Genomic DNA, 18,013 nt, shown 5'->3' on the forward strand with positions numbered 1-18,013 from the left:
TATGTGTTGCATCAGTTCCCCAAGGTTGTTAGGAAAATATGATTTCTTTCATTGTCTTCATTCTTCCTCCTCGATATCATGTTTTTTAATTCACAAAAAAGAAAAACTGTTGATTTTCCTCAATCTTTCCATTAGTATTAGGTATCAATTTACATATGATCAACTCATTCCAAAATTTTAGAATAAAATCAAGAGAAAACATCAAGCTTTTAGGAACACAAAAGGAATTGAAGTAGATTTTAACTAGAAAGTATGTGTATGTTAATTAATGTGTCTGCAATTTAAAAAGTTTTTCCTGATTCAATTCTTCTCTCCTAATCTCAGTATATGAGAGAGGGAGAGTGAATCTGTGTATAATGAAATATATATTTCTACATTATCATTAGTTAGTGAATCCATTAGATAGCTATTTGCCAGTGCAAAAGTCCAGATTTGATTATTACAATCAACTACATGTATTTGTATTGACCCTGATTTATTTAATTTCATAGCTAAGAACTAGGAATCAATTGTTTTTACATGTAAGAAATAAAAAATAAGCCAGGTGCATTGGCTTGCACCTGTAATCCTAACTATTCAGGAGGCTGAGATCTGAGGATCCTGGTTCACAGCTAGCCCAGGCACTAAAGTCCGTGAGACCCTTATCTCCAATCAATTACAAGAAAAACAGAAGTGTCCCTGTGACTCAAGCGGTAGGCTGGTAGCCTTGAGCTGAAGAGCTCAGGCATAGAGCCCAGGTCCTGAGTCCAAGCCCCATGACCAAGAAAATAAATAAATAAATAAATAAATGACCAGCTTTCCTCTGGAATACAAGCAGACCAAGCAGATATTTTTTGAAATCAAAACCGAGACTGAAATCCAGGGTCCTGATAAACATCGTTTCCTCAAACTTGCTTTTTCTCACCCTCAGTGCCTAACCAGATAGCCTCAGTTCCACCTCATTAATAGTCCTGCATTGTCAGTATCTACCACAATGACTGCCTGCCTTCCGAGTTTCTCTTGTGAACCCCCGCAATGGCTTCCTCTCAGCCTCTTTCCCGTGCGATATTCATTCTATACAATGTATTTTTCACTTTTATAACTACATGCCAGGTAACACTCCAAATTGAAATCTATCAATGTATTTACTCTTTCTACAAGAGAAAACATATGTCATATTTCAATGTAATCAAGGAGCACTTAAGATACTCTTTTGGTCTCAAGGTTTCTGTATTCAGCAGCAGTACATAATATTTTTGAAAGTTTTAACTCTCTAAAGCCAACAGATGGTTGGCATGGATAATGGCAAAGGAAACAATCTTTCAAGAAAGAATCATATTATGAATGAGAAAACAGGGCTTTTGTGGAGTTCTGGAACTTTCTGTCACATGGGTATCAGGAATCAGCGTCAAGATAGAAATCTGAGTCAGTTATCAGAGTAAATGCTCTTATACCCATCCAAATTCCAATAGACCTTTTCAGGTACCCTTCTATTTTGGTTGGTCATGATGCCTGAACTCTGGGTCTGGACACTGTCCCTGAGCTCTTCAGCTCAAGGCTACTGCCGCTCTACCTCTTGAGCCACAACACCACTTTCCGTTTTCTAGTGGTTACTTGGAGATAAGAGCCTCGTGGTCTTAGTGCTTGGGCTGGCTTTGAACAGAGATCCTATGAGTAGCTAGGATTACAAGCATGAGCAACCAGGCCCAGCCTCAGATATCCTTTTAATGGGGACTCCCTAATTCTATCTACAGGAATCCTTATCTAGTTTCTGTAGATGTTCATTGTTCTAAAAATCATCGTGGGAGCTGCTGGAAAATGCAAGTAGTCGTCTGAATCTCAGAAATCAGATAGAAAATCTGGGGTTGAATGTTGGCATTAGCAGTTATTAAAAGGCACCAAAAATCTGGTCAATAATGGTTTGTATGAACATTAATAATACTTCTATCATGTAAAAATTTGTGTTCATACGCTTGAAAGTGATGTGAAATATTTTTAGGGGCAGATCTTATATAAATGTGTAGCACTTACTCCTAGAATTTGTATGTAGAACTAGGAAAGTGCTCAACTAAAGAATTAAGAATTAGATAAGACGATTGGAAAGGGGAACAAAAACATGAGAAGGGATATCAACGTCCAGAAGTAATGCACCCACTACCTGACAAATGTAACTGTAACCCCTTTATTCCTTACCCCACAGAATTTAAAAACAAAGAATTAATGAAGAAGCTGTCCTTATACTTAGGAGGTACTGTGATTACAACACAAGGAAATAATCAAATATTTAGAAGTATTAATGAAACTAAGGTCTGGAAAAGATAAATTGAGCAGAAGGGACATCAGGTTTGTCACCAACACATGATTAATTGTAATCACAATAAAACTCAAGGATACTTCAAAGTGAAAAGACCGTTGTGCACAGTCTTGGGTTCAATCCTTAGTACTACAAAATAAAAAAGACACGATTAAAAAGAGTTCAAGTGATTCAAAGCTCAAATAACACCACCTCAAATTTTAAAGGGGGGGGGATTCACTGTTAAAATAGCTAATCTGTTTCTCTCTGTGTGTGTGTGTGTGTGTGTCTTTCTCTCTGCCTCTCCTGGATGGAGCACTGTCCTTGGGCTTTCTCAAGGCTAGCAGTCTACCACTTGAGTCATAACACCACTTACGGCTTTTTCTGTGTACGTGGAACAGAGGAATTGAACCCAGGGTTTTGTGCATGCTAGTCAAGCATTCTACCATTAGGCCATCCTCCTGGTCCCAGCATTTCTCTTTTAAAAGTAAATAAGAGACTGTTTGTCTGTATGATGCCTATGCCATTATTAATCTAGATATTTTTTAAAATCTCATCCACAGTAGGAAAATCAGATGTATGAAATATTTGCAGGAAAACTCTCAGCCAAATTTATTTCCCAAGACAGAAGAGCACCTGCTCTATTTCCTGAATCCTTTACTATTTAAAATGTTCCTTTAGGAATGTAGTAAGAATCTGCTTTCATGGATGAAAAATTCAACCTTGTTTTTATAGGAAACTTTAAAGTTTTCTGCATGTTTGCTGGCATTTGCATTGCTATTAAAAGCCCCTCATTTTCCTTATGTCACCCTGCGGGAAGAGTTTGTACTTCAGAGACTGTCAAAAATGAACCACCAAAAAAATGTGAGGGGAGCAGGTGTTTAGTTTACAGAAAAAAAAATATAACCACCTTGTTTACATTCCACCTATCTCACACAAAATGATTTCTTCAGAACTTAACAGTTTTTATATGTTTATATATCTGAACATCTAAAGTAAATTATTTCAGTTAGAGTTGATGTATATTTGTGTGTGTGTGTGTGCACACGCGAGGAGAGAGAGAGAGAGAGAGAGAGAGAGAGAGAGAGAGAGAGAGAGAGAGAGAGAGAGAGAGAGAGCGCCAGAGAGAGAGAGCAAGAGAGAGCCACTATATAAAAATAGCAAAGGTATGCTTGAAAAAAAGAGTGGAATTATCATAGGAGTTAAAATGCAATTTAACAGTAAGGCATACACCTATTCTCCCTTCCCCCAAAACTCAGAAAGCTTTTATGTCACAGTGATAGCTTACCACTCCCCCTGCAGAACTACATACCTGGAATAGCCAAGTTATAGCACTGACCTGTGTGTCAGCTACAAAAAATATGATACATATACACACGAGAATATTATTCAGAATTAAGAATGGCTCAAGTCTTTTTGTTTTGAGATGAGGAGGACATTACATAAAATAATCAAGGCCCATGATAACAAATACCACATGTGTTTACTTACAAGTAGGAGCTGAAAGAATGGCCTAGAAGTAGTGAGTAGAGCCATGGTTATCAGAGCCTTGGTAGAGCAGTGTGGAGATACACAGTGGCTATTAAGGAACATTTTTATCTAAGAGGAATAATTCTATTATTCTGTAGTCCAGCATGTGATGGTTGACAATATTTAATTGTACATTTAAAGGCAGAAAATATAGAGAGTTTTGACTGTCCCCAACACAAAGAAATGATAATCAACTATTCATGGTACACATATATTGAAATTTTCCATGGTACCACAAATCAGGCTCTTTCTATTGAGGAAGTCATTTCTTTGAAAGTTGGAAAACATTAAGATATTCTTTCCAATTGGGCATGGATACTAACGTAGTATCACTGGGAGGCTGACACTGGAAACACAACGGCCAGTCTGGTCAAAAGATATGATAAACACCATCTCAAAGAACAAGTCAGTGCCATGATAATAATCTAAACTATGCAAGAAATGATGATAGGAGGATAACAGTCCCAGGTGAGCCCAAACACAAAGTGTAAGATCCTATTTGGAACTAGCGAAGGCAAACAACATGGGGGACATTCTCCTTTTCATTTCCCCTGCCAAAGGTAGAGGCATGTTTCAAATGGTTATATCACCAACTCTAAATGAAAAAAGTGAAGTGGAAATACTGGTTTATGAGTTCTAGCTCCTGTACTGGCACATGCACACAACATAATTTACATTACATCTAACATGCTATTTCTTCCAAAAGGCATTCATTGTTTCAAAATTCTGAGATTTAAAGCTATATGACATTGTTTCCTTTCCATAGACTGTTGAAACTCTCAATTCTCTGTCAAAAGAAGCTTACTGCATTAATAATGCCTTTGTTAAATTGATTAGCATGTAGCTCTATGTCCTTCATTAATTGAGTTTCCAAGCACCAGTACAGTTTTTAAAATATGGTAAGTAATTAAACAAGTAATATCATTAAATTTTCATGATTTTGTACTACAAAGGGAGGATCAGTTTGTCATTTACCCCGCATTTCAGAGTTATAAAAGTGGTATACCAATTAATAAAGGTTCTTCTGTTTGCACTATTTTAATGGTCTGTACTATGAATAATTATCAAATATATACCCTTTTTAGATGTCTCCTCTATAATAGAGTCGGCATTGTAATATGCCATTTTTTAATGTTTCATGACACATTCTGCCTACATATGCAACATTAGTTCCTGATACGTAAAGAATGTTCTATATCACCAGTCACTAGGGAATGACACATCAAAACTATGTAATTGATCAATTAGATAATTCAGAATGTTTGTACTTTGCTGGTAGAAATCCAAAATGTGATAGCCACAAAATATAACTATTAGAGACTCTGCTAAAAATTAAAAGCAGATATACCATAGACATTAGCAATCCTACTTCTTAGTTTATGTCCAACGGGATTATAATCAGAAACTTAAGGAAACATTTGCACCCCGTGTTACTGAGGCATTGTCAAATAATGTTTAAGATAAAATCAAAACCCTAGGCTGGGAGTTTGGCCTAGTGGTAGAGTGCTTGCCTAGCATGCACGAAGACCCGGGTTCAATTCCTCAGTACCACATACATAGAAAAAAGCCAGAAGTGGTGCTAAGGCTCAAGTGGTAGAGCTCTAGCCTTGAGAAAGTCCAAGGACAGTGCTCAGGCCCTGAGCTCAAGCCCAGGACTGGCAAAAAAAAAAAATCAAAACTCTAGATACTCATTAACACTTGAACAGATAAAAAAAACTGGAATATAAATAGCACACAGTACTTCCCAAACTTAAAAAAAAATACATGGAATGCAATATAAATGAACCTTGAGGATATTATACAGTACAAAACTAATCTGACAGAAATACCCCAAGGTTCAACTTTCATGAGATATCTAAAATAATTTTTAGAAATGCAGCAACATAATTCTTTCTATATATACAAAAAGGTATGATGGAGACATATTTGTTAGCAGGTGTAAAGTTTTACTGATCTAAGTTGAGATTATAATTAATATATTGCCATCTGAAATTTGTAATGTAGGTAGATCTCATATTAATTATTCTTACCATGGTAACAAAAGAAATGCTTATAAATGCTAACAAAAACATTAGAATCATTTATATGTGTACATAACAGGGCCTGAACTCAGGGTCTTCAGTTCTCACTAAACTTATTTGCTCATGATAAGTAAGCACATCTCCAGTCCAGCATTTTTCTGGTTAATGAAAGATGGAGCTTTTTGGACACTTCTGCCCAGGCTGGCTTTGAATTGGGATTCTCGAAGTATCAAAATCCTAAGCAGAAAGGATTATAGGTATAAGCCTCCTGTAAAATCAGTAGAATTTTATCCGTATAATTTTGTAACTGAAGTAAAGAGAAGTTGGAGAACCTTTAATAATATTAAACAAGGCTAAAATTTCCTTTACCACATTGTTGTAGTTTCTATATTCATAAAAAAAATATCTTGGCCTAGTGGTAGAGTGCTTGCCTAGCATGCACAAAGTCCAGGGTTCGATTCTTTGGTATCACATACATAGAAAAAGCTGGAAGTAGTGCAGTCGCTTAAGTGGTAGCACTGTAGCCTTGAGAAAGCCCAGGGACAGTGTTCAGGCCCTGAGATCAAGCCCCAGGATTGGCAAAAAAAAAAAAAAGTAAAAATAACAAATAAATCAATAAATAAAACCTTGGGGCACACAAAATGCCTGAGAACAGGCAAATAAATGTGGGCTTCCAGGTGACTAGATTTTTTTTACCTGTGTATTCAAGATGAAATCCTGCAGCAGAAACACTGATGTCCGATTGAAAATTTAGATACAAATTATTAGAAGTACTGTTCAAAAGATGGGGTATAGTTGTCCCTGAAATGACCATTAAAAAGGCATGTCAAAGGTCACAGCATAAACTTCAATAAAATTAGTTAAATAAATACTTATCATCCCATATACCATGATTAGAGGTGTGTATAAATAAATGTTTTCAAAGAATTCATTAGAAATATCTTTCCCATAATTGTCTTTCTTTATGCTGTTCCTCATCATTTCTAGAATTACAATTTTTAGGGAGATTCCTAAAAATAAATGAAAAATTCTGTAAACAGGGAAGCAATAAGTTTGATATGCCCAGCTAGATGTTTCAGATGTCATATGCATTTCAATAGCCCGTTTATGAGCTACTATCAATTTAATTTTAAAACTAGTACATGATTTCTAATGCATAGTAACTTAATACTGAAGAATTTTAGAGGATATAGTCAATTATCTTTCCTAATATACTATATATTTTATTATTTATTATATATATTTATGTATATTTTATATTATTCATTATATATTATATATGTTTAATCCTAGATGAAAGAAAGTACCTTAGTGTGTCTATTCTCTGAAAATGAAGCTTGTAATTCTGAACTAATATTAGCCTGTCTCTCAGCAAATATATTATAGTGGAACTTGGAACTTCTTAAGGAAATACATTTTATTTCTTGTACTTATCAAGCTTGAAATTGTAAAATATCTGTTTGAATGAATTACAGTTTGACTAATGTAACATCCTTAAGACTCCAACTGTAATAATTTCAAATAAAAGAATAGCTGTTGGGGCCAGAAATTTGGCCTAGTGGTAAAGTGCTTGCCTAGCATGCACGAAGTCCAGGGTTCGATTCCTCGGTATTGCATATGTAGAAAAAAATAAAAATGCTGGAAGTGGTGCTGTGGCTCAAGTGGTAGAGTTCTAGCTTTGATAAAAGCCCAAGGACAGTGCTCAGGCTCTGAGTTCAAGCCCCACAACTGACAGAAAAAAAAAAGAATAGCTGTCAATTGCACACTATAGATAAAGTTAATAAGCATGTTAAGTAGACAGTGTTAGAAATAGCTCATTATAAGAAACTAGTTTCTTCATACTTGCTTTCTATAAGTTTATGGACTTTACTCAATATGCCTTCTAGAAGACAATAAAAAGAATTCTTTACAGAATACAGAACACATATTTTTGTTCGTCTTGCTTTGTTTTTTCTTTCAGTAACTCTGTTCCTGTTGCCCTAGCAAGGAATAAACAAAAAAGTCTCAGGGTCTCTTGACCTACATAAGCCAGTTAGAGAATCTGGATTATCAAGAACTTTGGTTCTGGGGTCCCACAATCTGACTTCCACTTTTCATTCTATAATTTTCTCTGTAATCTCATATAACTTCAATCACTGCCAGACCTTCTAGAAAGAACAAATAAGAGGGGCCGGGAGTTTGGCCTAGTGGTAGAGTGCTTGCTTAGCATGCACGAAGACCTGGGTTCAATCCCTTGGTACCACATACTTAGAAAAAGCCAGAAGTGGTGCTGAGGCTCAAGTAGAGCTCTAGCCTTGAGAAAAATCCAAGGACAGTGCTCAGGCCCTGACCTAAGCCCAAGACTGGCAAAAAAAAAAAAAAAAAAAGAAAGAACAAATAAGAAAGATAGGACAAGCTTTATACAGAACTACCACTTAGGAGTCAATTGGTGAATTTAGCTCCCTTAAAATCATGATTGTGTTATTAGTTTAAAAAGTTACACTTAATCCATTATAAGTAAAACTATACACAATATTTTTGAAACTTTTTTCTCATTTTACCTGTCTCCTTTAAAATCTGTGAATATATAAGTAAAATAACTACTGCTGTAAACAGTTCTTTCTTCTTTTCACTAGTGATTCTAAATTTTTAACTAGGTTTCCTTAAAATTGTCTTAAAGCTAAAATCACTCAAAGCTTTTCAGTACTATCTGAAATATGTAAGCTTATGGCTTAGCTTGATATTTTCAGAGCTGAAAATATTTAAAAATAAAATGCTTGATTTATGCAGAAGTTTATAGATTATTTCATGAATTACCTTTAAACCTTAATACATCTACAAAAGATTAAAAAAATGTAAGTCACTCTCTGGAATAACAAACCAGAATATTTTATTCAGCTCTTCCATCTGGAATTGTTACACATGTAGATATTAGTTTTATACAGTTATATTTATGGAAATTAATACTTTATCAATTCTCAATACTGTCTTATGCTATCAACATAATTATTTTACTGATTACATAGCTTTCTACTGAGAAAAAAATGTTAAAATTAACAAACATAGGTGAACTTTTCATGATCTTTAAGGAAAAGGGCTCCCAAATTACTTCTAAATCACAACTCAGTGAAAATGTTTTCCATTTCATAAAACTATTACTAATTAAACATAGTATGAATATTATCAGCTTTTAAACAGAAATTTTGATGTTACTTTTAAGACATCCAAATTTATAACTTTGTGATTTAGTTAATTGCGTATAGTTTAGAAAAACTGAATTAAACTCCAGTCAGCATATTTTTGGGAGTTGTTATGAAAGTATTTTTGAATTCCTAACTATAACCATATTTTCATTAAACTATTTTTTTTACCTGAGTAACTTCCAAGTCGTGGGGCATTATTATCTCCTCCATCATAAAAATCCAAAGAATCCCAATTATGTTCTGTAGCAAAGCTAATAACTTGAACCTGCAAAATAATAATAACTGGTAAGAATGCAACTCCAACTGGATCTACACCTGCAGCACAGAAATTCCTATTGAAGAGATATCTCTACATCACTCTGACCCCTGTCTGATCTTTGTCATTATGGGAATGATTTACATGGCCTGGTTATAGGAGAATATTTTCATTAATTACCTAGCAATGTTCATTATAGGTTTAATGATGAGAGTGTCACTTTCTCAGATTATTGTCATAATTAAAAGCTTTGAATTAAATGAATGAGTTCATGCTAAGAATTCCAGCATAGGAATCCCAAACAATTGGTTTCTACTTTCAAGTGAAATTGGTAATAACTTTGATTTTTCTTGTTGAATTTAGCTATTAGAAGATAGCCACATTTGTGGCCCACAAGCACGAAGGACATTATAATAATGCATAACAATTGGGTGTCTTCTTCTATTTTTCTTTAATAAGTTTTGTTTACTTTCATTTCTAATTTTTCAACATTACTATCAGTACAAGCAGCCTAAGAAAATACTTTGCCACAGATATGATAGCAACTTCTAAAGATTTGTTCACTTTTTAATGAATGAAGTCATAATTACTAAATCTCTGTGAACATCTCTCCAGTTGGAAGGGAAATGGCAGACTGAATTCTTCTCCTGTTGTTTAAATTTTATTTAAAGAAAGAGACATGTGTTACTTGGTCGTACATCACTTGGCACAGCTTGAACCTTTCCACGAACACACAGAAACTTACAACTATGGAAATCATCTATTTTGCTCCTTGTTTATTAAATAAATTACAGTTTCAAAGGAAGATCAATAACTTGATTATGATAAAATTATCATATTTAGCTAACTCTATTTTCAATGTAGGAACTCCATGCAATCTGTGTATAATTGTTATAATGGCCTTCATTAAATATTTCTTATCTGGAAATGAGTTCATTATATCTTCCATTCAAGTGAATGCTGCCACTCCTTTTCCAAGGGTGCCTGCCACATGGCATTAGATACCCTGACTGCATGACTGGCACTAGGCCTACTGACAATGTTCCAGAACAAAAAAAGAAGACCAGAGTTAAAGATGTATGATTGCAATATAACCTTAAACACTCCTCAATTCCCTCTTCACAACTGAATTTTCTTTTTTTCTAGTTCTAGGAAAGAAATTAGTGCATATAACCAAACTAAAACAAAACAAACAAAAACAAAAAAAACAAAAAGTAAAGATTTTTTTTGAAGGAGTTGCTGTTTGGGTTGAGCTTAACATAATGAGAGTTTTTCCACTAGAGGAAATTATTGAGTATATAAAAATGTAGACGAGCGAAATCATGAGCTGGATTCAATTGACCATCGAAGTTACACTTTAGCAACAACTGAGGGTGTTTATATGAGTAAATACACATACAAAGTCTGAAACAGCACAGGAAGTTAGAAAGAATAGAGGACAGAAGTCAATACAAGAAATCTTATGATATCTGGTTTTGCAACTCCTTTGCTCCCCTACTAACTGGTATAAAACTCAGGAAATGCTAATCTCTTGGTGCCTCAAAAACATTTGCAAAAATCATTTCATTAGGGAGTTTAATTCATAGATTTTAAAAATTAAGTGAATCAATACTTATAAACGTCTAATAGTAAGGTATGCATTAATGACTCAGGTAATCTTAATGATAAAGAAAAAGTAAAACAGCTGAAAGAGTCATTAAATCAATAAAAATGAAATACCAACAAAATAATTACTATTTGATCTTCAAAATATAACTATGTCTTTAATATTTCATTAAAGGTATTAAAAGTGTGTGGGGGGGGGAAATGGAGGGAATGGAGGAGAGATCATCAAAATAGTCCTTCAAAGCTGAATGTAATGGCAAACATCTGTCAATTGCAGCTGAGGGAGCCCTAGCCAGGAGGATCAAGAGTCTGAGGCCAGGCTGCTTGAGTGGGTGAGGCCCTGTCATAAATAATTTGCTAATTGAATGGTGAATGGACGAACAAATGAACACATAATTAATTAAATACATATGACTGTTTTAAGTATATTACTACACTGAAGGAAATGGAAATATTTTTTTGGTTTTTTTTATTCTATTTTTTGGAAATAAAATTTTAAAAGCCATTGGTATGTCTCAGGGATGGAGTACATGCCTGGCCAGTGAGACATCCTGAGTTCAAGTTCTAATAATGTCTAAAATAAATAAATCAAGCAGAGTGTCCCTAAGTTCAGTCCACACACACACACACACACACACACACACACACACACACACACACACACAAAGGTGCAGTGAAAATAAATTTTCAACACCTTCTGCAGAATTACTTTAATGTTGAATTCAGGGAGAAACAACAGAATACTAAATAGGGAGTTGTAAAGAACAAAAAGAGACCAGATGTCACAGTGGTTGATGTGGGTAAAGTTACAAGGTATCATGTGATACAGACAGTAGAGTAAAAGATAATGTCAAGTATAATTTCTTTTTTTGACTCTGAGTAATTAAGAACAAAGGGATGGCCAGAACAAAATCACTGGCAGATTCAGGAAAATTCACTGCAAGAATAGAAGGAATAAGATTTGCTTTATCCTAGATATATATATTGACCTTGTAGAAAGCTAAATGATGCCCCCCAGAAACAACACCTCCTAATATCGGTAGCCTGTAAATATTAGCTTATATGTATTTTTAAAGTCTTTAATTTAGACTGATTTAAAGATATTGAAATAGAAGGATTCAGTGGAGAATCCTTTAAAAAAGAAAGAAAAGGCAATGTAACTAGAGAGGCAGAAATGAGAGTGATGTGACCAGAAACCAAGGTCTGTAGGAAGCCACTGAATATTTAACAGAGCAAAGGAAACATTTTTGGAAGCCTGTGAGGGGAAGCAGATCTGTTAGCATTTTGGTGTATGTGCATGGAAATTGTTTTGTTGTTGTTTTCTGTCATCTATTACTGTGAGAAAATAATTTTCTACTGTTGTAGCTATTGAATTTATGGTAATCTGTTACAGCAGCCACAAGAGCCTAATACAATTTGCAGCTAGGATTCAGGGCAAATGTAACTTTGCATAATAAAATCATAGAGGGCACAGAGGCATGAAATCACCAGAGGAACTAGAAAGAAATGCTGTGAGATCTATTAAAAGACACAAGTAAGTGATCAAAAAACAAACAAACAAACAAAAAAACCCTGCAAACTAAATAAGAGCCAACTAAACATTTTTTTAAAGACTGCTGATTTTTCATTCAGAGCCATGCATTGGATGGAGTAAACTTAAAACCTATATAACTTTATGAAGTAACAAAAATCAGGCATTTGTCTATCATACAAATTTCCATTTTCCTGTGGAAAATCATATGAAATTAGGATGATCACATTATAAATTGATCCATTAATATAACCATATTTTTCTGTTTTTTCATCATAAAAGTCACTCTTCCACAGTACTATTGTTGAGGTAATTTCAAAAGAATGCTCAAATCACCTAAGTGACTCTAACATTTTTAGCATGACAAATATTTCTCTTTTATTCTACCTCTAGTGATCTTATGTTGTCTCATATTTGATTAGCTTGAATTTATTTGATTTATATAATTTTTTATTCACACAAATATCTATCTCATTACCCCAATTTAAATATCATTCTATGTCTCAAATCACAGCCAGACAGTAGTAAAGGTAATAAAGTTTCAAAAATAAATCATACATTGCCTTATATTCCATGTGTTATGCTGTTATGAATTACTTTTATTTATGATGTGTCTGAACTAGTACCATTAAAAAGGGCTAAATATATTTATGAAGTTCCTTATGGTTCCTCAGAGTGTTCAAATTTCAAAATATATGTTATGAGTTTGCTAAACCTTGTTAAATTCAAATGTTGTTTAAATCATTAAATAAAGTACTACCTAAGTGAAAGACTCTGTATTGCCATTGATAAGTGTCCAGTTTCCAAGAATGTTTGCCTAGAGCAAATTATATACAATACAATTTTTTCTGCCTAGATCTTATAGTTCATTATGCAGTGCTAGCTCTCTAAAATAGTCTTAACTCTACTGCTTATGGAAGTATTCACTGATTATTCTGAAAATATTTACTGAACATTTACTGCCAGAAGCTGTCCTGACTGCCAGAGCAGTGTTGGTTACTGCCCTCAGGAGCTTAGGGATAATTAGGTAATAACATTAAAATGTGATGGGTGTTATGATAAAGTCATTACAGGGAGCTATGAGAACTTATAGCAAGGAACTTAACCTTTTTTCAAGTTCATAGAAGGTCTACTACAGGAAATACATTTCAGTTGAGGAAACAATGAAGAATAAGACTAAATCAAATACAGGGAGATTTTGGAGAATGTCAACAGCAGAGAGAATATGTCCCTGGTTCACAGGTAAGAGAAAAGCACATAAAGAGTGGTGAAATTCCCTAAGTAGAGGTAAGGAGCGAGAACAGATCACAAAGGTGTAAATGCTATGTCAAAGACATCAGAAGTTAAAGGACAATGGAAGTAGTAAAAGTAGGAAAGCAGCGGAGTTAGACTTTAAAAAGGTTATTCTATTTGCTTAATGAGGGAATAGACTAGAGGAAAGGAAAAGGCTGAGATAGAAATGATAGCAAGCTAACACGGGACAGTATAAGCATTAGTAAACAGACTTGTATGAAAAATAGAGGAAGGACAAGCATAATATATGTGTTATGCACAGTACTGTATAGACCAAAATATTTTAATGCAGTAAAAATGCTTGGCTTATATGATTGAATGAAGAAGAGAGGCCATGCTGAGATAGAGATCACTAGAGAAATCTATAGTTTTGATAAATGTCCATGAAGTCATTATTATATAGGATGAATTTGGGAGGTGCCCAAAACAAACTTAAAGAAGTGACTCTTGTAGAGATACAATATATAGCTTAGGTAAGGTGATTACATTAGCTTTATTGGCTTAGAAATCATTTATTTAACCCTTAATTCAAAGAATTCTTTTTGATAATCTGCAATTCAAGGCATCCTTACTATATAATAATTGCTGAAAATATGGAAGTAGAGAAGACAAAGAAAATGATATGATACAATGAAAAATGGCCCCATAATGTAAAACAATAGTATTTAAAAGGTATATTGAAGATCAAAATAAATGAATCACTTTAAAACTTATCTCCAAAGACACAACCATCACATTAAAAGATGGCAAAGACTTAAAGAGAATCTTCTCTGAAGAAAAAATAAGATTGGCCTACAGACACATGAAGAAATGTTCCACATCTCTGGCCATAAAAGAAATGCAAATCAAAACTCTAAGATTCTACCTTACTTCAGTTAGAATGGCCAGGATCAAGAAAACTAATAACAGGGCCGGGAGTTTGGCCTAGTGGTTAAAGTGCTTGCCTAGCATGCATGAAGACCCGGGTTCGATTCCTTGGTACCACATATGTAGAAAAAAGCCGGAAGTGGTGCTGAGGCTCAAGTGGTAGAGCTCAAGCCTTGAGAAAGTCCAAGGATAGTGCTCAGGCCCTGAGCTCAAGCCCAGGACTGGCAAAAAAAAAAAAAAAAAAAAAAAAAAGAAAACTAATAACAACAGATGCTGGAGGGGATGTGGCCAGGAGGGATCACTACTACACTGTTGGTGGGAGTGCAAACTCCTTCAACCACTGTGGAAAGCAGTATGGCAGTTCCTCAAAAGACTAAACATAGAGCTCCCCTATGACCTAGCAATTCCACTATTTGGCATGTGCCCAATTGTCAAGAAACAAGGACATACTAAATTCACTAGCACAATGGTGTTCATTGCAACACTATTTACCATAGTAAAGATATGGAACCAATCCAGATGCCCCTCAGTGGATGAGAAAAAAAAAAAAAGATGTGGTATTTATACACAATGGAATTCTATGCTGCTGTCAGAAAGAATGACATCACCCCATTTGTAAAGAAATGGAAAGACTTAGAAAAAATTATATTAAGTGATGTAAGCCAGACTCAAAGGAACATAGACTCTGTGGTTTCCCTCATTTGTCATAATCAGTAGAAACCTTGGGCTCTCCTAGCAGAGATTTACAATAGAACAAAACCTAGATACATAAAGACATATAGAATGACGCTAAATGAAAGGACCTCCAGGATTTAGAAACAAAAGCCATATAATGAGTGAGTTGTCCTTAATGTACTGTATTATCTTGCATCTCTTTTGCTGTCCCTTGGTTATCTCATATTGTTACAGTATTTCATCTTGTTATCTGATATATTGTATATATTCTTATTTGGTTATTTGAAATAGGATAGGGAAGGAGGGAGAACAAGATGAGGGGTGGTGGGGGAGGTTGGGAAATGGGGACCAAGACATGAGAAAGGGTATCAATGTTTGTGAATTAATGCACCTTCTATCTGGTGAATAGAATGTAACCCTTCTATTAACTACAATAAAAATATATGGGAAAAAAATGAATGTCAGTATTTTGAATTCCTGAAGCAACCTATTTAAAAGCTTTTGCTTTCTGTTCCGGGTCATTACCTTAGGCGCTGTAAAGTAGCAATGAGCTTGGTTGTAGCATGAAAGTGAATCCCTAATAGTGAATCTTTGAGAATCCAGAATAACTATGTTACCATATGACTCTGTATTTACAAAGAATTCCAAGTAACTCTCAAAATTCATATTTTGATACATATTTATGTCAAATTTATATATTAATATTTCAGCAAAGCTTCTGCAACTCGATAGCCACAGAGGACATGCGTGTCTTAAGTGCTCCTTGAGACTCAGAATAAGAACTTAAAAGGTGTAGGGTTAAAAATCAGTCACATTTGCTATTTTCTTTCACATGTGCACTATTAAAGCTTGCTTTTTCTGTTTAGCAGATGTATGAGCATAATTTAACCAGCTTATCTTTTTCTTTCCTTTCTTTGAGTTACTATAGGAACCAACCTGTAGATGATATGAAGAATCTGTGATATTCTTTATTTTCTTTCATTGGTCATCTCCCACCCCAAGTGTAAATTAAAAAAGCTATTGAGGAACAGTTCTATCTTGGAGGGGTGAAAAGTAAAACAAAAAAAAGACAGGTTGAATTGAAAGAAAAGATAATATAAGAGACATAGAATCAGAAATATATATTTGTGTCAATATATCTTTATGCAAACACATAAGTATTTTATATATTTGTTATATATTAAATGTTATATATTATTTATAGTTATATATATTAAAGTAATGATTGAAGCCAAAGGAAAGTGTGTTTTTGGAGGGAAGATGAGCAGATACAGCTTCTGACAGAAAAAAAAGAGAACACACAGCACAGTGGATTTGAAGCACATGCAGGTGTTCATTATGACAGTGACTAAATAGAAAGTCATTGAAGCCTCATTGCAGGATGCCAAAAATACAGTAACACAGAGAAAAATTCCAGGATTTTCTTAATTTTCAGATTAAAAAAAAAGATTAAGTTCCGAAGTATTTGTTGTTTTCACGAGAACAAGATAGTTTATTTTGCCTTTTACAAAATGACCATAAAATCACAATAAGACTAACCCAAAATGTGAGCATATGTCTTATATTATTTTGTTGTCTCTAAAACTCTAAAAACTTAACCCCTACTATTTTCTGGATGGTTTCTCTACTGAAACCCATTGTGAGGTTTAACTTTCCCCAAACCCAAATGTTCCAGCCTTTGTACTCAGTGCAGCAATATTCTGAAGGTGGTACCTTTGAGAGGTAACTGAATCATGACAATTCTGACATCACCCATGGATCCAGTTATGTGGCCTATTTGGAGGTGATGGAAGCCTTGCAGCAGGTCCTAGTTGTAGGAACTAAGGTAGGCCACTAAGGCTGCCCTTGAAGATTTACTTTGCTCTTAGTTTTCCGTTCTCTCTAGTATCTCTGTCTTTCTGGTCCCATCCCCTCTTTCCCTCCCTTCCTCAGCAGATTCCTCTTCCATATGACCCTACAACTGTCCTAGTTTTACATAAGGAGATCTTTGAATCATGAATCAAGGTAAATCTTCCCTCTTTGGAAGTTTATTTTCTCTACTAGGTTATGACTGGTTGATAAGACATCGTTAGAATTATTTTTAATTTCTGAATATTTATAAAGGTAATTTAAAATTTGATTCTTAAACTCAAACACATACTTCTCATCAAGTGCAGAGTTTTGCTTTGTTTTGTTTTGTTTTCTTTGGTTTTGTTTTCAAGTCCAGCCCCTTGTTCATGCTAGTACACAGTCTTAAGTACTGTAAGTACTCACCATTAGGTACCATCCCCAGGCTTGATTTCAGTTTTAAGGTATGGCACCTTAGCTACCATAACCAAAACTATATTCCGCAAGAAAAGCTTATGAATCAATTAGAGAAGTGATCAAGTTAGTTTTGTAAAGATGCAATCTGGTAATACTTGGTAGAATACAAGAACAACATTAAATTACCATCAGCTCATCAGTAAAACGAGTCTCTCAGTAAAACAAAAATAAGTGGCAATATTATTCCATAAAGTTAAGATAACTTGAAAACAACATTCTGCTTGCCTGTAGAACAGCATTCATCTTAATGAATGATAGAGACCGGGCAAGTTCAATGAAATGAGAGGTGAGCACATCAGAGAAAGCAGAGGTCCTGATGCATTCCAGTTCAGGTAGTTAATATGGGTTTACTGAACCAAATCATACTGCTTGCTTGGCTGTTGTTCAATGACTGGTTTAGAAATCAATATGATTGTTCTTTTGTTCAGTAAGGCAGGGAAAAATCTCCAGGCAGGTTTCTTTAGAAGTTTTCTTTAC

General features: G+C 34.5%; 1 protein-coding gene across 3 annotated transcripts in view; it reads right to left on the bottom strand.

Annotated features, from left to right (window-relative positions):
* The window catches only part of Csmd3 (CUB and Sushi multiple domains 3), an 842,017-nt gene that overhangs the window by 106,091 nt on the left and 717,913 nt on the right, over positions 1-18,013 (bottom strand). For all 3 annotated transcript variants that reach the window (XM_090339296.1, XM_090339294.1, XM_090339297.1), the window contains 2 exons: positions 9,174-9,270; positions 6,520-6,624 (listed from right to left, as the gene is read on the bottom strand). In XM_090339296.1, the coding sequence (XP_090195422.1) occupies positions 6,520-6,624; positions 9,174-9,270 (202 nt within the window). The remainder of the gene's footprint in view (positions 1-6,519; positions 6,625-9,173; positions 9,271-18,013) is intronic.

The sequence above is a fragment of the Megascapheus bottae genome, chromosome 9 (genome assembly GCF_031878675.1).
Source record: "Megascapheus bottae isolate mThoBot1 chromosome 9, mThoBot2.hap1, whole genome shotgun sequence".
Lineage (NCBI taxonomy): Eukaryota > Metazoa > Chordata > Mammalia > Rodentia > Geomyidae > Megascapheus > Megascapheus bottae.